General features: G+C 43.8%; 1 protein-coding gene across 2 annotated transcripts; it reads right to left on the bottom strand.

Moving 5' to 3' along the window:
* Positions 1–1,038: 1,038 nt before the first annotated feature.
* Positions 1,039–23,446, bottom strand: FAM83F (family with sequence similarity 83 member F). 2 transcript variants are annotated; one of them, XM_026102724.2, is made up of 5 exons: positions 22,963–23,446; positions 18,955–19,122; positions 11,190–11,311; positions 9,888–10,600; positions 1,039–4,961 (listed from the first exon to the last, which is right to left on the bottom strand). In XM_026102724.2, the coding sequence occupies exons 1-5, from the start codon at positions 23,416–23,418 to the stop codon at positions 4,897–4,899; spliced, it is 1,524 nt and encodes a 507-aa protein (XP_025958509.2). In that variant the 5' UTR covers positions 23,419–23,446; the 3' UTR covers positions 1,039–4,896. The 2 variants fall into 2 exon arrangements, with proteins under 2 accessions (XP_025958509.2, XP_025958501.1); XM_026102716.2 differs by having other exon boundaries at positions 18,955–19,481; positions 22,963–23,030.
* Positions 23,447–25,658: the final 2,212 nt, after the last annotated feature.

Consider the following 25,658-nt stretch of genomic DNA (forward strand, 5'->3'; position numbering starts at 1 on the left):
GCCTTTCTTGTTAATGACGATTCTCAGATTTGCATTCCTTCAGCAGTTACAGACAGGGGACATAAGGTCTAGGGACACAAAGAGGTCATTCATTCCTTGACCGTTCCCATATTTTGCAAGAGCATATACCAAAGTGTCAAGAAACAGGAGACAAGTGTAATATTAAAGTAACAGCAAAGAAGGGGGAAAGACATTTATCTTATTTTCTTGGACAATATCCCTAAAACAAATGCAGAAGAAGAAAAGAGAGATGAAGATGGCAGTGCTAATATTCTGTAGAAAGTGGCTCAACATCTACTGACGCGCCCTGTGAAAGGCGCTTAATTAAACAGACTGCTCTTAAATAGCGTGGATGCAATTGGTACATGGACTTTAGAATGCAAGGAGAAAATTTTGTTTAACACGTATACTTTTTCATGTACCTTAATGCCCAAAAGTAAAACAGAGGTTGAATTTATTCTGAAACATGGTCAGGAATTTTAAAAAAGGCTTTCGTATATACAAACAAAGGGAACATGGGAAACAAGAGTTGGGGAGTTACTTAAATGTCAAGGATTGCATTGTACCATGTAAAACTGAAATGTAGGAAAGGGATTGAATCTCAGATGAAATGTCATTACTGATGTGTACAAATTATGTAGGAAAGATGGAAAAGGAAAGGGAGGTGGCACTTTGTCAGATGCATTTGTAGCTGTAGCAAGATACAGTTCAGCCACAGAAAGAGCAGTTGTGAAAAATGAAAAACCAAAGAGAAACTGAAGTGGACATCTGCTACAGCCTACTCCAGCAGTGAGAAAGCAGGAATGAATTAGTCTCTCTCTTGAGGTACTCAAAGCCACAGGACACTGTACTTGTGGAGAATTTAGCTGCCCGCACATCTGGTAACAAGCACAGCCAAACATCGGTTGAAGATGTTCATGTGTTACACTGAAATCTGCTCTAATCCAGGCAGTACAGGTTCTTGACAGAAGATCCCAACAATCCAGGAACTGCAGCTGACAAATTGAAAGTGACATCAATGAACAAACTATCTGAATGTAACATAGTAAAAAGTTTATTTATTTGACTTCGAAAAGATCTCTGGCATGATTCACTGGACACATACACATTAAATATACAAATGCATACCAAAAGAAACCCGAAAGGCATGCATTCAGCCAAAAAGCTCATTCAGAACCTCTCCCCATTTCATGCCAGAAAGAAAGAGCCTCAAGCCCCAGTTTTGTTACCCTCCATCCAAAACCAGGACTGCAAATGTAGGCTCCATGGTACGCCAAAAAGATCAGCAAACTTAGGCTGACGAGCCAAAGGGTAAATAAGATCCAGAGAAGAGGGGTCCAGGGTCAGAAAACTTCAAAGAGAGCTAATCTTGTTCTTTAAAATAGTAATAGAACAAGAAACATATTTCCCATCCTTCCTGCCCCCTTAGAAAGTTAGTGACTTGGTTACATTAGTAGCAAGAAATGGCTTCTGGAGCAAGGACTAAATGGCAGCTTATTTGAACACTGCTCTAGGTACTGCTGTGCCTTCAGCCTCCATTAGCAGACTTTCAACAGAATCCATAACCATTGCTCCTTGCCCCTCTGCCCCCCAGCACTGTCAACCACATTTTATCTGGCATAGCAATAGAGACTCATTTTACAGGTCACAGCCTCAGGTTTCCAGTGCTCCTCAAGCACCACAGTGAGCAAAACTAGTCAAAATAAACCCAGTCAGCTCACCCAGCCTCAGAGCTGTTGCCATAAGAGCAGCCAATTGGCCCAAGTTCAGCTGATCTTATCGGCAGTGAAGAACAGGTTTCACCAGAGTCTGAAACATCCACTCTGGATCAGCGAGGCTGCGTGCATCCCCAAAGAATCCTGCTGAGTTTAAGGAGTAGATTCATATCATGCAAAAAAGCAAGTTTGGTTTTTTAAAATTAAGTAATTTAACAACATATAATAAGCATAAGGAATTCCACTAGACCCTGGAGTCAAGGCGTGAGACTCAACTCCTGTGACTTCCTAAATAAAGGAGGAGGGATTTAAAAATGACGAATGAACACTACCCTTTAGGAACTGGCGTAGCAACAAAATAGAAGACAAACAGGTATGAGACTTATACTGAAAAGGAGAACCTGTTAGCTGGCAAGGTTAAAAAAAAGTGCTTTCACATCTGTCATAAAGAAGGCAAAATGCATTAATAAGCAAGCACAGAATGAAATGAAGAACAAGTGAAATCAGCTTCTCGGGCTTTTTGTTAAGTCATTCCATCCAAGGTGAAGCAACAAAGACATAAAAACACAGAGATAAAGGACTTCCTGGAAAACTTGACCATATACATCAACAGGGTACTAATTAGTTAATTAACCTATTGCACAATTAAAAAATAAATAAATATTTTAAAAGTCTGAGAGAACAGGGAAGCACCAGATGACAATATTCTTATCAGAACAAGAAGTGGAACAACATTGGCCTGATAAATTTATCTCTGATCTTTGTTAACAGAGTGAAATAAATACAAGGAGAAAAAAAAATCTCCCAAACATCTGGAGAATAATAGAAGTACAGCAAAAATAAGCTATTTTAGACAATTTTGCAAACATACAGCAAGTAGTTTTAGGCACATGAGCAGTCCTCCAGAAGCCAACAGGATAACTCATGTATTAAGTTACTTCTATGTCCAAGTGATGGTGTCCTTTCCAACACCTCTTCTCTCCCATTACCAGGAGCAATTTTATGAAACACTGCTGATAATAACAGCTGACAGACCTAGCTGTAAAACTACAGCCTGCTCCAGAAGTCTATTTAGAATACCTATATAGAATAGCAAGCATTTAGTTGACTCTGAATACCTATCAAATGAGGATGAGCATGTTTAACAAAAGGCACAATACCTTTGGCTTTTTATGGTCTCAAGATGTTCTACTGGGTGAACTCAGAGTAAAGCAAACATTCTTGCCATTCGAGTTAAATACACTCCCAGGAAAGGCAGTTACTTAATCAATCAATCAATAATTCACATTTTGTCATCAACTACAGGCAGCTGCTTCAGTGTAACAACAACTACTGTAACCTAGAACCTGGAAGAGTCTTTGGAACAGCTTATTCTGTGTTGGCAGTGGAATGGTCATCTTTGATGTGGATTCCATGTGCAAGGAAATGGTGGCTCTTAAAACAAAAGAAGATTAAACCTATGTTTTTCTGATATCCATATAATTTTCTGACAAGTAGGTATGTTAGTTTTCAGGTGACTACTTACCAGTAGGATTTATTTTTCGTGCTTATCACACGAGGGCTTGTTTATGACAGCAGAGTATGTAATTTAGATGGCAAGAAGGCAGAGTGGAATATCAATCCACATACTGAAGAAACAAAAACAACCTGTTTCCCCACTCTATTAGCGGGTAGAACTGGAAAAGGGCCAATGAACAAAAGGTGACAAACAGGTCCCATATAACGAAAGACTAAATATACCATGACCCTGTAACTTGGAAAAGGTGAGGACTGAGGACATATGTGATATAGGTCTATAAAATCACAAATGGCAAGGAGACAAGGAATAGGGGTGGTCATTTGGTACATCTGACAGTGGAAGAAATAGGGTCACTCAATGAAACCATCAAGCAGGCAGCTGGAAGACAGTTCTTTTTCATACCACACAATGAACTCAGGGTTCATTGCTACAGAACGCTGTGGAGGCCAAAAGTACAGAAGGATTTTTAAAACGGGACTAATTGTATTCATTAAGGCTAGGTCCAGAAGGAACTGCTGGTTCAAAGAGTCCAAAGACTGCAGGAACAGTGTCAGGGAAAGACCTCTGTAGATGAGCTTTATTTTTATGCTTCTGTGATCACCTGTTACTGGCTATCTTCAGAGACAGGATACCAGATTAGATGGCCTTTGGTCTGATTGCATGTGGCTGTTCTTATGGATCAGAGCCCTTGATTTTGGCATGTTTTAGAATTTGGAAAGGTTAACTTCAAAAAAAAAAAAAAAAAAAGGAATATTTGAAAAGCTTGTCTGCTTCCTCTGCTTCTTCTTTTCAGCCTTGAAGATGTGCCCCTTTAATCATTCAGTTTCCATGAATGGCAAAGTGTCACTGAATTAGCAACAAATGGGGTTTATAACAGCCATTGAAGGCCTGCATTACTGCTCCCAGATCTGCCTAGGCCCCCTTACAAAGTGTTTTTCCTGCAACCGAGGCCTGGCCTGAATGGCATGTTAAACAAACCCCTCCATTCCAGTTCTTCTCTTTAATAGATTATTGCAAAATCACTTTGTTCAACTGCTATTTTTATGACGTGAAACAAGCAGTTAGAATACTAATCTCTTGGCCTGTTTGAGCCAAGCACTTCTCCCCTAACCACTCATTTCTGTGTGGATAAATGACAACAGTAATCTACAGGAAAACTCCTCGAGGACACAGAATTGCTATGCTGTCTGTAAACATCACCGTTTCACCCAGAATTTGCCACTTCGAATGGACTTAGCCTTCCAGCCAGTCAGACCAGGACATTTCTGCAATGCAGTAGAGTAAACAATGCAATACAGTGATTCTGAGTCTGTAGCTAGACAGACTGAAGTAGCAGCACAAGTAAGTCAGAAAATCTGCACTTATCTGGATGCAGAGCAAGCTCTGAGACCCAGTCATCACAGTTGTATTTATATATAAAATATGTATGCACACACACATATGGACTAATACATTCATCACTAGCCCTCACTTAAGGGACCAACCATCCAAAGTCTGTGCTTCACCCAGTAAATGTGCTTAACTGGGGGTGCCAGGTGCATCCAGGACCATGCAGTGGCTTGACAGACCGCTGTGTGAGGACATAGCTGTAGGTTCAAAATCAGTCAACAGTTGAATGTTCCAGCTTGTTCAGTCTTCAGTTCTCCAGACAATCCTTCTCAATCAAGATAACACACAGGTAGGTTGTTTGTTTTTATCGCTTGTAGTGGAGTTTGGACCCGGGTTACCTGGAATAAAAAGAGGTTAAAATAATGTTAATGTTAAATAAATTAGATACGGATAAAGTTTTTGACTCACACTTCTGCCCTCTTCATTAGTTATTATATACCTTGTGTTAGACCTACATTACTCTGCGCTCTTTGGGGGTTTTATTTCCTACTTTTGTGGAAAGAAGAGACACTAAAATAAGAGCAAAGTCAGAGTATGCAGTGGAGAAAACCACTGGAGAAGTGTTGTGCAGGCTCTGGCCTATACCCCGCCCAGAATGAACAGTGGTATTCTCAGGTCCCAGCTGGCACTGAAAACTAGTCTGGCCAAGACTTGGGTGGGAGGTCTGCCAAAGAGTAAGGGCTGAAAAAAAGACTATTGTGTCATCTCATCCATCTGATCCCTACACATTCTCCATGGAGCTTTTCTTCAAGTCCTGTTTTAAACATCTGAAGTGGCAGTATTTCTACCATTTTTGTTGCAAGAGAAATCCTGAGGCCTCAGGGTCTCTCAGTTAAGTAACATAGTACACTGCCACAAATTTTTATCTTCATAGTTTTTTTCATTGCTCCCTCAATAGATTGCTTCTGCTTCCCAGTATCTGTACTTTTCAATGCCTGTGCTGCTGTCTGATCTTCCTCATTACAGCCAATGTTGGCCTGGATGCCCCAGCGTATTTTTTTCAAGCACTGTACTAAAGCATGTTTGCGTAAGCTTTTGCAAGTGAACTCTGCTGTGCTCTGAGCTCAGCAAGGCTTACACGACATATAGCCCAAGGTAGTATGTTCTAAGAGAGGTTGCCGCATGGCTTGCAGTCACTCCAAACAAGGACAGATCCCACTCATGCATTTCTACAGATGGAAGGTATGTGTACATCCCCCAACAGTTAGAGCTAGTGGTCAGTACAGACTGAAAATTTGGAGGGAGAGATGCTAGAGGTCATGGTGACATGCTAGTGAAAAACCTTGACCTTGCTGAGAAGCTGAGATGGGTTCAACTGAGACACCACCTCTGAACCATGACTGAAACATTTTTCTTGTCACTCTTGTTTATAGGCATTTGATCAAAGTTTTCCTCACCTGTAGGTGAAGGGGAAGATAAGACCTCTCTCCTCTTCCCCTGCTCCTCTGCACTTTCTTCTACACTGCAACTTCTGGACACCCATGTAGGAGGCTGCACTGCAACCTACCCTCACTTTTGTGGCTGCTCTGTATGTTAGTGCCACCTCCCCACACCTCGCTGTGGCATTTTATTCTGCTGCCTGTTCCCCCCTTGATCCATTCTGTATATTACTACTAAGCTTGTCATTACTCCTATCTTCTCACCGCCCCCATTGCCCTCCCTGTCTGTATCACATTCAAGACCCTTGCCTTTATTTTTCGGAAGCTTCCATACTCCTCCTCTGCTTAATCTCAGTTCTCAACTCCTTTATTCTGCCCACTCCTTCTACTCTTCTGACCTTTTTCTACAGACCCTGTGATAGTTAGAGCAGACACTCCTTGTATGTACTGAAAGACATTTCTCTCTTTATAACAGCGGCTGAAAATTCCATTTGCTCCTTGCCCACGATCTCACTTTAGCTCAAAAGCTCTAACGATACCCAAGCAGGTTTTTTGGTGGTATTGCAGTGCCCAGTGTAAATCCCCTTTCTTGTTGCAAGAAGCACCTAGAAGAGAAACTGAAAATCCCACTAGGAAGTATGTGTTCTGCAACTAACAGTCAGAACGAGTGAAGGCCCAATCTACAGAGAAACTCAGCATAGCAGACCCTCCTGAACCAGCCCACTTTGACTGCAGCTTGCAAGGGAGAAACCAAAAGCCAGTGCCTTCCAAAGGCACACAGCTTTCAAACCCTTGCAGTATTTCCCAGAAACTGCACACAGATGTCAGTGTTTTTGCTGATCACAGTCTGCCCAGCAGCAGCATAAAATTAACACGATTCTGGTCAGGTGCAGAGCTGCTGCTGTTGCACTTCTCACAGGCAACAGTGAAATTCAAGAGTTGTGTCAATTTGATGATGCGGTTTAAGAACACCTTGCAAGACAAAACACAATCTCCACACACTGTGCTAGGACAACACTCCAGGATGTTAATTTAGGCACTTAGTTCAGGATTTTACTTTGTTCAGAGATGTCTGTAGCCCTCATGTTTTCCATGCTTCCAATTCTGACTTGTAGGTATCATCTCTTACCATGTAAATACCCAGATTTTCAGACTCTGCCACCAAATGCACTTCTATTGCTTCCCCTCCCAGTGCTGATTCTCTTCATCACCATTTGCTCTTACAAGATTGAATCTGACCTTTAGCCTGCTTGAATAAGGTCTTTCAATTACTCTGCAAGCTATGCGGGGTGTGGATCTGGTCTTTCTATGCATTTGCAAGGTGGGATGTGTCTCTGTGGTGCTACAGAATTAACAGTGACTTTGGAGGATGTGTGCACAGACAGGCCCACAGGGCTTAAGTGTGCTGTTTAATCTTTATAAAAGGTAAGGGCAGCTATTTCAAACTGTGAAGCTCTGAATAATTGCATCCTAGCCTGACTGCATACAAAGCACCATCCCCCCTTCCTCCTAGCCCTCATTTCCACTTCTTACCTCCCTCCTGAAACCCAGAGTAGCACAGCATCAGTTTTCACTAGGCCTGCTCAAAGACAGCTTGTGTCTCCTGTTTTTATCTTGCAGCTGGAACTCTACTCCATACCCATGCTCAAGAAGTTTTTATTAAGTCCTAAAGAAGCATGTGCTACTGACCAAACAGCCACAGGATGCTACACGGTAAATCATTTTTCCCTCTTTCCCATGAATTTCTATCTCGATAATGTTTCCTCTGCCATCTCTGTTCAAATGTCACTTTTGGACCACTAGACTAGAGAAGCTTGGAAAGAATAGCGGTTCAAATTCAAAAGCAACACACAAGTAGTCATATTTCTCCAGTGTTTTACACCAGATTACCTAAGCCTACTTGCCCCACACTTCAAAAGCTGTAGGGTCTCCCATTGTCATCGCAAACAAGCATTTTCACATTTGCGTAAAACCAAAAAATATTTGCACTGACTCCTTGGAAAGACTTACCAGGTTAGGAACAAGCATACTAGGAAGGCTGGTGTGCTGGACCTCAGCTGTTCCCTGCACTTTCAGTTTTGAGGCTGACTTGCTTGGAACCACACTGGGTGTCCCAAGTTCTCAATTCTGCGTTCCCCTTTATTGAAAGAGGTGCCAGCCCTCAGGAACTAGCAATAGTATAAATGAAATCTGAACAAAATACAGTGATGGTTCCTTGGTGGAAATGACCCAGACCAAGCACCAGGCTGTCTGGCATAGCTCCATCACGTTGAAAGGAATAGGATACCTCTGCTGTGCAATGTCCCAAATGGGCTCAGTGCCCCACTCTACAACTGGATAAATCAATCTGCTTTATGCCTTAATCTGGGCGTAACTTCACCATGACATGTGCGAATGGCATGCTGTCTGCTTTGAAAGAGCTGAGAGTGAGAAACACAGGGAATCGCTGATATTATAAAGTGCTTCTTTAGAGAGACAAATCACAAATCAGAGATTACACAATTCTCTAGTTCTGTCACTAGAGGGTAGTGCAAGCCCTCCGGTCCATTCCTCCAAGAAGAGATGCCCATACATCTCCCCACAGGTCTTTATGGACTTTGTTTTTCCTGGCTCTCAGGGGTCCAGCAGCACATACTGTCTGTGCTGAGGATATAAAGAGATTTGGAGAGGACAAAGAGCAGGGTTTGTTCCTGCCTCCCCAAATGCCAATCACCTCCTAAAATGGGTCTGCTATGGTCTTAAATTAACCATCCATGCCTTGTTACAGTGCCTCTCATGCTGATTTGGCAGTTTTAAGTCTGCCCTTCATTCAGGCAGAAATATTTCTAAGAATTGAATCAATCACTATTTCTGACTTTCCCAATACTTTGCCTTTTTTTTGTCTCTGGAGAATGTCTTTCCATCTCACATGGCAGTCTCAAGGGAATTCAGTTGTTCTACTCCTGCATTTCACATTCATCAGAGCACAGAATGGTCCCTGGCCAGACATGTTGAGAAGAAATGTTCTCCCCTGAACTAGTTTATCTTCCTGTTGGAGCAGGATGCTTTGGCAGCAAGCATAGCTAACTGAGAGAGGGAGACGACCAAGCTGAATAGTCCATAGATTTACTTCAGTGGGACAAAACATCTAAAACCTTGGCAAGTTAGTTATTAACCCATAAATTGGGGAAAATCTTTATCACTTGTGTCTTGAAACAGATAAAGCCTTGGAAGAACATAGTGAAAATATCAATCATACATTAAAAAAGAATGGAGGGCTGAGATCTAGTAGCTCTCCATAGCTTCTCTTTTCATGACCCTCTCCCCCATTTTAGGAGATAAAGAAGAAAACTAAAAAGACATCCACCCACTCCTTCACCCCTCACCTCAACATAAAAACATGCTTTCTTTTCTTCTACACTAGTAACCTCGTCACAGTAAATCCAGCCAACTAAACCCAAATGAGGAAAGGAGGGGTTACACTGGAAACCTGTCTAGACCCTGTCAGCCACTATGATGCTGAACATACTGCTGCCATTTATTAGGGCAGTGCACTTTAACATCATTTCAAGAACTGTACACACAACCTGTTTTTTCAGAAGGAGACATTCACCTTTCCCTCTGTTCGCCCAATACCTGCTTGCTGCCAAGTATCAGAAAACATTTACATAAGGAATACCAATCTTAGAAGGAGACTGCCATTAAGTTGCTTCAGAATTATGCTTCATTTGATACAGCTTTTACTCTTCTTTGATCCTGGTCATTTTAATACAGAGGTGATGACAGGATCTACTCACAGGCGCCTATGTTGAACATTTTTGCACCAATCAACCAGGCTCAGAACAAGGGACAGCCTAAGACCACAGAAGCAGAGAAGCACAGAAGTGCTGGTGGGAGACGTTTTACCTGAGATGCCTCCAGCACTCCGAACGCTGGCATGACCGATGCTGAGCTGTTCACATTCTAGTTTCATGTTCCCAAGGTCTTCTCCTGAATGTCCTTCACTGGCAAAAGAATTGGCCTCAATGCTTGAGCCTGGAGACCGTTTAGCCTTGCGACTGAAAAGCCCACTGGCAAAACGTTTTCCTTGCTTTGAGCTGGGCTGTGCATCTTCTTTCTTCATGTCACGAATAGATTCTCTAGATTTGGATTTATTTTTCAAGTCCGCATGGAGTCGGCCGAACAGTTTCTGAGGGCTCCGATTCAATTTGTTCAAGTTCTCCAGAGGTGGCTCAATCTCTGGTAGCTCTTGCTCCAATGTGATTAAGTCATTCAGGAACTGATTCAACCGTTTCTTCGACTCACTTGTTTCCTCCTTTTCCAAATTCCCCTGGTTCTCCTGCCTGTGACGTGAAGCCCAGAGCATCATATCACCACGGGTTGCCCCTGCCACTAAACCATACTTGGGGTTAATGATCTTCCGAGCCACGGTGGAGGAATGAAGGCCTGGTTTACCAGCTCCAGAAAGGAACGGATTAGCAATACCTAGTTCTTTGTAGAAATTAACTTCCTCTGATATGGCATAGAGCTCACGAAACTCAATGTCAAACATCTCCACGTGCTGTCCTGTCAATAATAGCAGGATGTTTCTGTCAACATGAGATGAACTCCACGTGAAGCTAAGAGGAAGAAACAGAACTGACATTAGATTTTTGGGTGCTTACTTGACCCAGCCCACCTAACAGTATCTAAAACACTTACTATGTGGGAATGCATGGCATTGTACCATTTGCCCATATGTCCTTGCCAACCTGGGTCAGGATAGATACCTGAAGTTCTTTATTATTGTTCTTTATTAGGCATGCAGACCAGATGTGGAACAAAGGCCCTGCAATTCTGAAGAACAATTTATCCTTTTGAAAAAGCAATACTGCATCAATGGAAGGAGTCTCCAGACTCAAAACTCACTGCAGAGAACTGACCACTGTGGCTGGTGGGGAGTCCTTGCTGGCCACCACCTGATGCAGAGTGGAAGGATCTCTAGCACACTGAAACGGACCATTAGCATGGGCAAGTTCTCTTCTCCTGGGAGCAGGCTGTATTCTGTACCACCTTCTCTGTTGTCCCTCCCTGATTTCTACAGGTGCCAAACAGATTATAAAGGTTGGGATAAGAAAGGGAATGACATGGGAGGAAGACTCACTAGCAAAGCCACAAACTATTCTGTATTTGAAGAATGTAGCTCTGCCTTAAGCAAGAGCAACCCACCTGTAGGATCCTGTGGCCACTTTTTCACCATCCACCATCAGGAATCGGGATGCCAATGTACCTCTGATCTTCCCTGCTGGCATGTAGAACCCAACTCCTGTCACAGAACGTATACGGATGTTCTAGCAGGGAGGCAAAAGACAAAATGTCACAATAAATAGGGCAGAGAATTAGATAATTGCCAGCTCCAAGTCTTAACATGTCACTCACATTATCTCACTACATCTGGGACAACAGCTCATTTTATATCAGCCACCAGAAATCAGAAGGGCTGCAGGAAGGAAAGCACAGCACTGAAGGCCCTGTTGTCAACTCCTGTCTGTACAAGTCTCTTCCCTCCATCACTTTATAGCCCTGTCCAATAGGTCAGTTTCTCTGTAACTCTGCCTGCTCTCTTAGCTATTCATCTTAGCCCTCTGGCAAGACAGTGCTTTCAAAATCAAATAATCCTCTGTCTCCAGTCCTGTGTTGCAGCTCAGAAGGCCCAGCCCTGTTCAGAGGAATGAATCAGACGTAGCTCTGAATCATGTGTGAACTCTCTGAAGCCTGATCCTCGTTCCACAGTACTCATGAACTGCTCTCCAGACGAGGTTATCAGGACCACTACACAAAGGAACTTCCCAACACTTGTGCAGTCCAAATTACACAGTTAGGTGTGTATATTTCCTTCCAAGGTACACCTTGGAAGGTAATATGTGAGGCAGGCCCAAATTAGGCTCTTTTTGTGTTTGTGTTTTGACACCAACAACATATAGCTTGAAAAAAACTGGGCAAATTAGAAGACTAGACAATTTAATTATTGCAGAAGAGAGGAGGAAACAGTTCTATTACTCAGAATACAGATGTTTCCTGTCTGCTATAACAAAAGAAGAACCCTGACCTTTATCATTTGTTAAGAACCCCAAACTCTTACAGTGTCTACCTAGATTCTTCAGTGTTTAGAGGAGAGTGAAAGAACACAGAACTTTTTTGTGAACAGAAGAAGTAGGATAAGTGTCTCTACTGATGTCCCAAATAGGTTAGCAAGGAGAAGAGGAAGACAAAATCTTTTATGAGATGAACTGAAGTAGTTAGAAGAAGATATTATCTCTCCCCAAACCTCCTATCTCACTTGTAGCCTTTGACCATCAAACCTACAAGTAATAAAATAAAAGACTACCAGGGACAGAGAAAACACTGATTTAAGGTTATGAGATCTGCTTCAACAGATGCGTGTCTGCATTTACTGTAAGAACACATTTACACACTGGACTGAGAGTTACTCTGCTCAGACTAATACTGAAAGTACTCCATGGTTCTTGGCTGTCTGAGACTGAATTGCCAAACAGGTAGATGTACTGCCTCACCGGACAAAAAGCCAACACAAAAAACGACATTGATTGTCAGCATAAGTTTAGAGCAAATCATCTTGTCGCTCTGACACAAAAATTTAGACTGTTTTCTTTATTCTACCTTCTATTTCTGTAAGGATCTTTTAAGAATGAAAGGTAAAAATTATTGTGATCTGGAGGAATAAATCCAGGGTTAGGAGTCAGATAGTCCCAAGTATAATCACAGTTCCTTGTGATGCTTTGGGAAAGTCAATTCACCTTTGCCTCATTCTTCCCCCATCTGCAGAACAAGAGAATCGTGAGGATTTGGCTAATGCTAGTACAGCCTTAGATCCCACAAAGTGCTAAGTACTATTATTATGAACTTCACTGACAGCTTAAATATTGATAGGCTATAGAAATCGGCATGCAAGAACAAGTGATTATAAGAATGCAGAATTCTTTCAAAAAACAGTTTTCTGAATATAACTCTTACCTTTTGAATTTGTTCCTATTTTCTTCAGTAAAAATACAGCAGTGGCAGTACAAATTCTGACTAACAGGAACTAACGATACTACTATTCTGCATTCATCTATTGCTTGATCCGTCTGGAGTTTTGTGTGGGCATTAGCTGATTAATCCTCTCAACACTGCTCTAAGTATTATTACCTTGTTTTAGAGATGAGAAATCTGAGAGAAAAAGATGAAGTGACTTGCCCAAGGCCTAGCAGTGAGTCATATGTGTGGGATGCTGAATGCAGGTTGGGCAGAGCACAGGAGCAAGGGTGCCCTTTGCAGCATTTGGAATAAGATATTTAGTTGGGTGGCTGTTCACCTAAAATCATTTTATCCTTGGTGAATAAAATTGGATTTGGGATCAATCATGAAATATTGTCTGCAAGGTCAAGAAGGACATCTGTTCTTCATATCAGTCAACAGCTCTGATATGCAATATGCATTTCTGAATTAAGAATTATCAGCCTGTGTGGAAGCAGAAAGTTTCTTAGCATTTAACAAGTGTCGATTTTACTAGGTGTGCATGCTGCATCACCTTATTTTGGTGGAAAGAAGCACATCTGAATTTCTCCAGTAACTGAGCTACACTTAACACTTACAAAGGCACAGAAGGGATAGAATCCAACAGCTGAACACATAAACCTCCTTGAACAAAGTAGGCACAGGAGGCATAAATACATCTTGAAGTGCAGAAAACAAGCATAAATTCATATAAACTTCGAGTCACTTAACCAGTTATTTGTATAATGTTTTCTGCCTTTAGGATCTTGGAGCATTTGAAGACTGATGTATCAAGCTTGTGCAGAGGAAGAACAAGTTGGGTTCACATACGGAAGACTGTACAACAGCAAAAGAGGAAAGGCAAATATAAATGAGGTGAGATTTCAGCCATTTTCTTTGGGCACCACCGTTACAGTAGTAACAGGTATTCTGGGTAATGAACCAGTTAGTTCCCAGATAGAAGACAGAGACTTCTCCAGATCTGTATTCTTCTTGAAGTTTTTGTGGTAAACACCTGCTTAAGGTTTGTCATATCCTGGCTTCTGGAAGCTGCAGCCTGTGTTATATTTCCACATTTTCTTTACGCAGGTTTGCACCACTCCTCATCACAAGCAATGATTAATTGCTTGTGCCTGTCAGCAACTTATGCAGACTGGTAACCCTCGAGCCTGACAAAGGATCCTAATACACAGAATGAAGGGATCAGTCTTTCTTGTTTTATTGTGACACACTTTTAAATCTCACCCGTAATCCACAGAAAGTTAAATTAGACCCAGTTTAAAAAGTCAGAGAGAGACTGTGTTGTGACTGACACTTAGCTGTCCCTAAAGAGACCTGGGCAGCAGTGGCCAAGAGCTAGTGTTGGGTAGGGTGAGATACACGAGATGGACCCAAAAGGCAAGCGTTGCAACTACTTCTGTTAGGGAATCCTGTGTGCCCCTTCCCTCCTATATGTTCCAAAGCAAGCAGAGATCTTTATTTCAAGTTGGGATGGTTGGCACAAATAGATTTAAAACAGATAATAGACAGGCAACAGAGCAAAACAGGAGCTGATGTATGACACTGACTCAACAGTCCCGTACATTGCTTATGTTTATTCAAAATGTAGTGATCCCCCTTCTGGTGCCCTTTAGAAAAATTAGATCCCTTCAGTCAGCAGCATCTGTTGGGATAACTCCTGTGCTCTGTTTCCTTGCACAACTGCTTCACTTGAGGGCAGGGCTGAGGAGCAGGCCCCAGAAACCTCTTCTTTTCTGCTCTAAAATCCCAGAGGTGGAGATTCCAGAGAAGGATGAAAGAGGGGGAGACTGATGTGAACACACGAGATTCATGTGGGCAGACCTATAGTGACAACAGACAAGGAATCTTTCTATTTTGTGGTGTGCAAAGTTCTCATTCGTGGTGAGCCAACCTCCAGGCTGGAGAGATGGGTGTTAGGTGCTCAGTTTACACAGGGACACAAAAGCAACCACAATCTGGAAGCCTCCACCAGATAATACTGGGAAAGGCTGTGGACTTACCCTATGTGTCTGCCCTAAACAGTTCTCGAAAAAGTATTCCTGTGGAGGTAATAGTAGAACTTACAGGTAGTCCGGTAGAATAGGATGGAATGCATCTAGTTGTACCTGGCCTGGCAATGTCATTACTGGGTATCATTTAGATGGGTCTTTGGGAAAAGAGAGCCCTGGAAACCCCCATTTTCTAAAGGCCACAAGCAGCCTAGAAGAATTCTGTAACAGACTGTTAAAAAAACCAAAGAATCCTGCATGACATCATGGTCAGCTTCCTCTCTCACTTCAGTTAGGATTGGATGAGGAAAGCTGTGAGGTAAATATGTGAACTGAAATAAAACTCCAAAAAGCCTTAGAAAGAAACTTGGGGTAACATTTAAGAATTCCTGGAGTAAGGAAAAGAACTCCTTGCATGCTGGGAAAATGAATCTAAAAATTAACATGAAGATGAACTTCCTGCAGATACCACATTCCCTGGGTTTGCTTGGAGCTCTAGGTAAACTCCCTGTCTTTGAGCAGAAGTATCTGTTTCTGCAGTCTGAGCAGAAGCATGGAGGGGAGAACTCATCTAAAACCTGGTGAGGAGGCTCACCCTCTAGTTAACAAGAGGAGGACTTTTTGTGGACCTGTGCATTTTATATCCATGAGAACTTTGATTCATTCTAATCTCAGAACACCCTTGTGTGGTACATAACGGAAGTCTGGCAAACCATGTCCTGTAGGCTCAAGAAGCCATATGACTCATACGTACAAGACATGCTCTTACTAACATCCCAGGATGAATGTGCAGATAGCTGAACTTAAATGCACTTCAAGTGAACTCTGGCCTTAAAATGAGACAAAAAGTGATTTTTTCTCTTTTTATGTTGAGAGTCAGTAAAGAACTTTTTATCTTATGCAGAGCGAGTTACTGCCCTCCTGTAACAGTTTCCTTCCTGTGAGACTGTGGGCAGATCATAACACCTTGTCATCTCAAACAGATAAAACAGATAAAACAGCAAGGATCTTTGTGAAAACCCCCAGCACGGTGCACAGACAAAGGGCAAAATCGAGTGTTAGCAATAAACCTCCCTGTATTAGAACCTCGAGGTATTCACTCTGCTTCGAATGAACAGAGAGATGAAAACAAAAGGGCAGGAAGCATACAGCAATCTCAGCATCTAATGAGGGGATGACAGAAGCCAGAATAAGCATTCTGACCCTGCAACAATGAAGGTCCATGGTAATGTGTCATCTCTCTCTCTCTTTCTCTGGGATCAGAACCTGCCTGTAAACCCTAAAGTTACCTCCCACATTGCTGCAGCTTCCAAAGCAAAAGCCATCCTGTAAATCTTGCAGAAGCATTCCAAAGGAGAGATGGGAAGAAGGCAGAGAGGAAAAGTATGAAATTCCCTTTGCTGACAAACTGTGGTACACTGGTCAAAGTCTTCTAGAAGAAAGCAAAATGGTTACACAAAAAGACGGTGGAAAGGGAGAATGTTTTCCCTGTAGCTGAAAATCTGTAGAAAAAATTAAGGTATCAAAGCAGATGTCAAGGGGAAGACACTGCATAAATAAGAAATGGTAAAATGATAGAGTTAACTGCACTAGAGACTCTGTTTCTTCCTTGACAATTCCAGTAACCTCTGGGATCCAGCAGTGGGGGATGAAATGATTCTGCCTGAAGAAGACTGGAGGTCCAGCTTGTTTTTTGCTTTATAGATGGATTTTCAGCACTAAAAGTGCAAAACAACCCTAGACACATTAGATGAATGGGGTGGGGTGGGGACCCCAATCCTCAAATGGGAAAGTGTACCTGGCTGGAGACTCCTTGGGTAGCCAAAGCCTGTACTGACACAAACAGCAGCCCAGATACATCCAAGGCAGCCTTGGAGAAAAGCATTACCAACCAGCTGTTTCTTAGCTGACAGACCTGTAGGCCCAGGTGGAAAACAACAGGAATCAGGGCAGGACACTAAGCCCATCTTCCTTGAAAGACACGTGACCTCTTTCTCCTTAGAGGAAGAGTCTTCCCAGTCCTTTCATAACACCCAGTGTGGCACCACAGAAAGGAATAAACTGCATTAGCCTTGACAAGGCTAACTAAAGCCACCTCAGCCACACTGGGAAAGGAATATAACAACCCTAAGTGGGGAATTCAAGATACAGGATGAGATAGCTGAGAAAGGATAAGGAAGGCTTGAAGGCTGGAACTCTGCAGAAGAGTGAAGAACTAAATTAAAGAGGGATGTTAAAAAGTTCTTCTTCAGTTCAGTTTGTTTTGGAGCTTTTTTGGCTGAAGGAGTCTAAAGAAAAACAGCAAGCATCGCTCTGAGAGTTGGGAAGCACAGAAGGGACGGAAGAGTTTTCTACCATTTTTGATAAGCATCAGTTTGAACTCTGCCTCTATGGAAAGGGTGACCTTGTCATGCAACTGGGCTGCTGCAGGACCAAGTCACTGCTGTTGCATGCCACTGGGATGTTCTGTGATGACATGCTTTGGCCTGGAAAGTCTGTGTAAATGCTGCTGTAGAAAGAGGTAAGAGGAGGAGCAGGAGGGGACCACCTGCAGTGTAAAGATGGAGAAGGGAGACAAAAAGGAACTCACCTCTCCAACAACATTGCAACTTTTACTATGATGCCAGGGCATCTCTTTTTCCACTCTATCCAGTAATGAAAATATTCAGTACTGAAGTTATCACTCCTGCACATGATGACATGGTGAGAAAAGTACTGGAAAACAGGTATCAGGGCAAATATGAGTTACTGCTACTGTTTCAGTTTTGTACCAAAGAAACTCAGGTCTAGGCCACTGAATACTCCTGAAGCTTGAAACAGGTCTAGTATAATAATGCCTGTATCTCGCTTTCAAAGCCACCAGAGGAAGGAAACTTCCATCTTTCTTTTGGAGAAAGCTGAGACAACTGCTCAGCTGGATGACTTTTTTGATGGAGAAGTCCAGAAACTCAGAACAGAATGGTAGTTCACAGGTAGTTCACTGTTCAGATGTATGCAAGTCATTTTCATCCAGATTTAAGCTGGCTCTCCTTGAATAGTTATATGAACTTCTCTAACCTTCAGAGCCTCTTGAGACTTTTTTTTGAAACTATTAATTGAGTGTATATAGAAGACCTGCCCTTCCCCCAGGCAAAAAGGCACCTTTTGCCTTCACTACTAAGTTGGATCACAAGAGGGACAAGTTTTGCACCCTCTAGGATGTTTCCAGCATAGCAACCTCTCCAGTATCTGAAACAAGTCTCTAGTACTGACAGTGTTTTAAGCTAGTAAGAATTAAAACAATAAGAAGTATAATACTAAATATAAACACAAAGTATTTCAGTCTCTGTATTTCTGTCTGTACACTGAAGGCGATCCTACTAAGGCTGCTTGTGCCAGTCAAGCTAGGCTGACTACTCTGCTGTGTTGCTTCTGCTATATGAAGACATACTCTAACATGGAACTGGGGATCAGCTATGCTCCCTAGGCCTTTATTTTCTCAGGCAAAGGCTCATACAAGCTCATACAGGCTACAGATGAGGTCAAAAGGTGGCTGCTGGTGAAGAAAGTATTGATTTCACAAAACATGTGTGTACTAAAACTAGGATCCATGCAAACAATAACTCAAAGAATTATTCTGGACTATAGATGGCTTTGAATCCTTGAATAAGAGACCCACAGGAATTTCCTCAGACAAGTTTCTTCCCAAACAAAAATTTTTACTTCACAAGGCACATAATCCAAGTCTTTCCTTTTTCTCTCTTTCTTTCTGTATCAGCAAGACACTCTCTTATTTGTCTATGTTCCATCAACCTCTGTCTCAAGTTCTGTGATGTGACTGATAGAGAGGAAGAGATGTGTCCATCTGTCCAAGTAAGTTCCAAAGTACATTACGACTTAAAAAGGTCATTGACCTGTGAGAGATAATGGCCCATTATTGAATATCTTACCCGGATCTGCAATTCCTTGAGGTCAAGGCATCTGCACATTTCCAAGAAAAGCTTCACACCCTCCTCATCTAGGATTATATAGACAGGGATCCAGCGCTTATATGCTGCATCAACAATATCTCGGAAGATGTCCCGATCTGTAAATACATCCATGACCACTGCAATAATCTGGAAAGAAGATAGTAGATAGGCAGCTAAATAAAACATTAGGAACTGAAAGGGAGGCACATCACACTGTTGCAAAATAAAGGAAAGCACTGATACCAGAATATGGAGGAGGAGGATATAGGGGAGATGAAAGTACAGGAATGTACATGCCCAAGCACTTCCAACAATCTCATAATTTTCTGGCATGGCTCCTGATGCACTTTGGAAAGAACTTAAATCTCTTTGAGGGTTCTCCTTCTTCTAGGGGAAGATGGCTTACTTCAGAGGTCTGAAGAACACCAAAGCCAAATACCTAGTTTTCCTCTGTACTGTGAAATCCTCTTTGCCTCTGTAAGAATCCTCTTAAACAAAGAAGAACACTGAAAAAAGATTGAAAAAGAAGAGTGAAAAACACAACTCTAGCAATTATCACGAGGTGAGTAATAGAAGAATGAATGTAGAGAGGAGTCGGGGCACGACTCCTCAGCCATAATGCATTGTGCAAACAATAACTTTATTTTTCTGTTTTACCAATTCCCTGTGAGAACTCTGCTGTCAAGGCTGGCTTCATGAGGAATGTTCTTTGAAGCTCAAACATAAAAACTTCATGCTTGTCAAGAAGGGACTAGTGTGCGTGTTCTATATTTGGAGGCAAAATGGTCATTCTGTCTCTTCACATGTACATTTTCCTGATAGAAAACTAATCCCTCTTTCCAGGCACAGATTTTATACAAAAACAGAAAAGCAAAAGGCCATGCTGATATGACAAACAGACAAGCCTGAATGTTCATAGGATGAGTAACAACAAAAACAAGGTTATGGGAAGCTTGTGTGATGTTCTTATATGTTCTTTCTGTCTCTCTGTCTCTCCACACTTTCTATAGCTTTCATACCATTAGAGATATCAATTCACTGTTTTTTCCTGAAAGACTTATTCTCCTCAACCTTTGGAAGGCTATGAAGGAAGGAAACTACTGTTTTCCTAGTCCCACTGGGAAACGTCAACCTGGTGGGTCAGAGCACTCATGTTGACAGTGTCCTGGGAAGCACAGTAGCTAAATTCTAAATTCCCTGGGCCTTGAGGTCACAGGGACAAGCCAGGCTGTGTTGGGGCAACGCAAGAAGGTGTGAGTGGAGTTTAAGAATGGATCAAACACTAGAATTTTCTTAAGCAGCTCAAGTTGTAGGACCCATTGTGAAAGGGGGAATAATTCCCACCAGAGATCACTTTCCTTTGAAAGTGTCCTTGAGCAAATGGGGTTTTGGGAAAGGGATCCCTTAGACTGTTCTTGTTGAGTCTCTGCTTGTACAGACAACAACAACCAACACCTCTGCTCTGCCAGGCTCTTTCTGTCAGCCGTGCTTACACAAGCTTTTCTTTGATTAAAAAAAAAAAAGAGCTGCCATTGTGTTTATGCCCATCATTAACAAGTAGGTTCTTGACACAGTTGACCTATGATGGAGCTCCATTATATAATAATAGTAAGACTCTTGATAAATTCTGCTAAGCAGAAGAACTGAATTCAGGTTCCACCTTAGTTCTTATTTTCCACATGAAGCAGCAAGATGCATGGAATGTTATCAGAACTTCTGAAAAATTAAAATACAGTAAACTTATGCCACTTTGTTCCTAAACAACTTGTTGTACAGACCGATTATTATTAAAAGCATGAAGTTTTCATTCGTTAATTAAAGCATGTTATTTTCTTCCCCATACACACACTCTGATATGGATGCTATTATTCAGGAACATGGACGCCAGATAGGATTCATCCGAAGTAAAAACATTCACATAGGGACTTGATCAAGAATAGCTAGCAGAAGTGTGAATTTTGTTTTCTTTCCATCCCCTCTGTTTGCAAGGAGTCCAACATCTGCAGAAATTTCAGCACACCCTACTACTTAACTATTAATATTGGACTTGCAATCTGAAGGGACAGTCCCCTCAATGCTTTTGGTCTCTAAGTCGAATCGGGCTTCTTTGCAAAGCCATGGACTAAACCCATGAAAAATGTACGGCTCCATGGACAGCTGATCAACTGCCTTTCAACTGGCACTTCCAAGCTGGCAAACTGAGGTAGGGAGCACCCCCACTGTTAATATGTCACACTCTCCCCAAACCCCTGTCATAGTTAGTGATCTGTCAAGATTATCTAGGAGTCCATATTCCCCAGACCAGCAAGTCAGAGCATGAGTGTCTACCCCTGCAAGAATTTTTTCCCATTCCTCTATCTACCCTATGGATAATAACACTACTTATCTATAGGGGCATAGGTTTGCCTGGCTCTTCTTAGATATGTACAGATTGGCAAGCATTAACTTGCCAATCTTACTGCGGCAAGGTCACTTAACGCATGCTTGTTAAACACTGACGATAAGCCACCTACAGACATGTGCCAAATATTACTACTACCTGTGTAGACCTCCCCCAGCCACAACACTCTGCTGAATGAAAAGCTGCCGCCTGGAGATTTTATTCTCCAGGGCCAGCTCAAATGAACACAATAGGCATAGTTATCTAAGAAAAAGGCCATTAAACACTTAAACGGCTGTTAAACATGAAACCACCTTTGAGCTGGGAGGGACACAGTTCATCTGGTCAGCAAAAAAATTTCCGAAGAAATTAATGACTTTCAGGTGCCAGGAACAGCTATCAAAAAGAGGCAAGTTTCCCTGTCATCACACCATTTGTGGAGGCATTTATGCCAGTGTAAAGAGCATGTGAAGTTACACCAAATCAGAATGAAAGTATGTTACAGCTTCTGGTTTCACAATGGTCATTATGGAGTGTGCACGTATCTCTGTGAGCAGGTAGCTGAAGAGAGCACAGATTAATGTCTTTCTGGAAAGTTTTCTGTGTTTCCCAGCAGGTTTGGTTTTAACAAGTCTCTGTAAGGGGTGCGCGTATAGTTTGTGCCTGGAGGGGGGGAGGAGGAAATAACTGCTGAATTAGCCTCTCACAGAAAGCAGCAAAACTAAGAGCAGGAATGAAGGGCCCTACTCTGTTACCCCTTTCCATGGGGTGGATGTCAGCTCTGAAGGGAATCATTTCCTGCGTGGTATTTCCTGGAAACTTCACCTGGACCCAGAAAAACTCATCATTGTCCCCTACCTATCCTAGTGCAAGCTCTTGTACCTTCACGGTTGGTTCGTTTTCTTGCCAGAAGTGCACTGTCACCACTAACAGTCCTTTCCAGCCAAAAATAAATAGGAGGAGCCGCCACGTATTGTCTGGACTCCAGCTGCCTGGCAATCAAGGCTGGATAGTTATGAGACCCCCCCAAAAGCCCCATGAACGCACTCACAGCACTGTGTTTAAACCGGGCCACCTGCACGTACGGGAGAGGTGGCAGGAACAGCATCGCGACGTGTGTTCCCCTGAACCAATGAATTGGACAAAATGAACCTCTGGTACAAAACCCCGGGGAGGGGGGGGGGGTTAACCCCCTCCCAGATGTCAGCTTTTACTTCATTTCAGCAAACCATAATGTTGTTATGACTGGCAACAAGCTGCACGAAAAACCATACTGGATTCACCACAGCAAGCTGGGGGCCCACCATGCTCTCCAGCTTTGGTGTGGAAAGAGGTGGTGAAGAAGATCTGGGTGTCAGAGGGCTCCCCAAACCCTTCCACCCCACACATCCTGGCCAGGACCTCGCCGCTGGCCCCCCACGCTGCTCCCACACCTGCAGCTGCCCCTGCCCTCGGCCCAGCGCCCCCCAGCCGTGCCACAGACCTGCAAGGGGAGGCGAGGTGGCCGGCGCGGGTGGTCGTGTGGCGCCAAGCCCAACCCCACCGCCATGGGGCCGGCCATGGCCACTGGCCCTGGCGGGTGCCCGGTTTGGGGGGCCAGGCCCTACCTTCTGGGCCTGCTGGATCATCTCCCGCACCACCTCCTTGAGGTGGGGCGCGCTCTCCTCTTTGCGCGGGTGCGTGAAGAGGACCACGCGGCTGATGCCCCGGTAGAAAGTCTTGTCGGTCCAGCCCAAGTCCAGCGGGGGCACCTCCGTGTCGGAGCACTCGGGCCAGTAGGTCAGCGAGAGGGTCTTGCCGCCGGCCCCACGCACCACTTTGCCGCCCTCCTGGGGGTCGTTGTAGCCCTGCCAGCCGGCCCGCAGGGCCTGCAGCTCCCGGCTGGAGAGGAAGTCGCGGAACTGCTCCTTCTTCAGCTTCTCCCTGTAGGCCGCCTCGCCCCGGGTCACCAGCGCCTCCAGGGCCCGGCGCTGCTCCTCGCTGTAGTAGAAGCGGGCTTGGGCCTCCGTCACCTTCTCGTTGACGTGCGAGTTGTCCAGGAGGATCACCTGGGACTCCGCCATGGTGCCGGCACCCGCAGCGCCGGCCGGGGAGGCTGCGGAAGGAGGGAAAGGCAGGGCAGGGACCGCCTCACCTGGCGCGGCCCAAGCCCGCCCCGCCGGGTGGAGCGGCCCTGCGCCGGCCCTTCGCGCGCCCCCCTGCTCAGCGCAGCCGGGGTGCCTCACCCCCATGCTGGGGACACGGCTCTCCCCCCTCCCCGCCCCGGGCCCCCAGGGGCTGGCCTGCCCCCCAGCATGGCCAGGTGGCTCAGGGGGACAGGGGTGTCTGAGCCGGGCCTGGGCAGTGTGTTTGGGGGAAAAGCCTTACAGTTGTGGGGGGCAGAAAATGCAAAAATTTATTTAGGAGGGATTTTTTTTTTCCTCTCCTTTTTTACTGTGGTGGCTGCCTGTTTGCCGGGAAAGAGGGGATGCGTGCCAGCCGGGGGGTGGGGGCAGAGCGCAGACAAAGTGCTGAGGTGGCCACAAGCCCCAGCTGGCTGCTAGCTGGCCTTTTCCAAGCCCAGTAAAGAAACAGCAAGAGCATTTTTGTGACTTGCCATACGGCAGGACGCTGTTTGCAGATAGGAAGATGACAGAGTGATTTGCCCGAGGCCACCCAGCAGGCTCGTGTCAGAGCTGGGAACAAAACTGCGCTGCTCCCAGTCTCTGGCCGGGAGTATGAATAAATACCCCTGGCTTTACACACGTGTCTCAGCGGAGAGACTAGGGGCCATAATGGTAAATTATGATTTTGCGTGGTATGCGAGAGTTGCTAGGGGCCCTAATCGGGATTCAGGCTCCACTGGGGTTTGCAGTGCATGCACAGAATAAAAGGCAGTTCCCCTCCCCTTGCAGCCGGAGCTGGTAGGGACAAGCAAAGAAATGGGATGAAGGCAAGGCAGTGGTGAAATACAAACATTCAGAAGCATTTCCAGTGCTCTACATCTGTGATTAGCCCTAAATGCTCACAGGGACAAAACACACAAACTATAGGATCAGAGCTACTGGAGTTGTGCTTTGTCTCCTCTATCGATATTGTCACCTGTGGTCAGTGTAAGTTAGTCTAAAAATCCAAGGATGAGGTGGGGCAACTTAGCTCTTCCTGTGCTGTTCCTCTCCTTTAGATGAAAGGGAGGATGTTAGTATTCCAGACTGTCAATCAATAGCTTTTTCTAGCATGAAATTCACTTAAAATTTGAAATTGCGCTCTGCAGAGATCTACTCTTCTGCCTATCAAATCCCCTTTAAAAGTTAATCTTAATATAGGTTCTTTTAGCCTAGTTTCCTGTGGAAACAAGACTTACATGATCACAGTGTCTGCATCTGTCTGCTTGTCTATCCATCTCTCTAATATCTTTTGAACCCACTGGCTGATTTTGAACAAGTCTGGCAGAAAGATAGAGTCCTCAAGGGCAATTACACTTCTACAAGTTTTGTGAAAATAAATGGCCTGATAGAGAAAAGAAGCATTCCCCTAACAGGGAAAGTCACAACATGAGTTTGTGCCTTATTAGATTCCGGATATTCCATAAAGTGGGAACACTAGTAAGTGCCTGAACTCTATGAAAACCTTCAACTGCAGTTTATGCCATCTTAGACACCCCAGTCAATCAACCACAGTATACAAATACATACGAGATGCAGCTTTGTTAGTGCCGGGGCTCATTGAACTACTTGTATTTTTTCTGTACCAGAGGCTGCCATCAGCTTTGCTATTTCATGTGTGGCTAAATAAAATCTCTTTAATCCTTGTTGCTCTATTCATTCGTAGCTGCACAATGTAATCCTTTGTGTTCAGGTAAGGCTCTCACATGAAAGCAGCAGTAGGTTCACAAATGTATGTTTAGTTTTACATCTAAAAGCAAGCAAATGTTTCCCACATCCAAGTAAAAGCAGCAGAGATTTTCAGTTTGCTGTGATGAAGGGTTTAGCCCCTGTCTCTCACTCCAAAATATAAAGTGTTGTATGTGGGTTGATATGATAAATGGGGTAGAGAGTTGTGCAAAAGCCGAGAGAGCCCCTTTCCTGATGCATGCATGCATCATATCCTCCCCCCCCCCCCCCCCCCCCGCCGCTTCGCACATGCCTCCCCCCCAGTTCTCCCAGCCATTCATTCCAACCAAGCATATTTTGTATACTTTTTGGTCTGATGAGTCAGTCCCTTCTGCTATACCCTGACCCTCTAGCTGACAGCCTCACCTAAAAGACTGGCAAAAAGAGCTGTGAAAGCAAACTGCCTTCTTCTGGCACACAGGTAATCCAGC

The sequence above is a fragment of the Dromaius novaehollandiae genome, chromosome 1 (genome assembly GCF_036370855.1).
Source record: "Dromaius novaehollandiae isolate bDroNov1 chromosome 1, bDroNov1.hap1, whole genome shotgun sequence".
NCBI lineage: Eukaryota > Metazoa > Chordata > Aves > Casuariiformes > Dromaiidae > Dromaius > Dromaius novaehollandiae.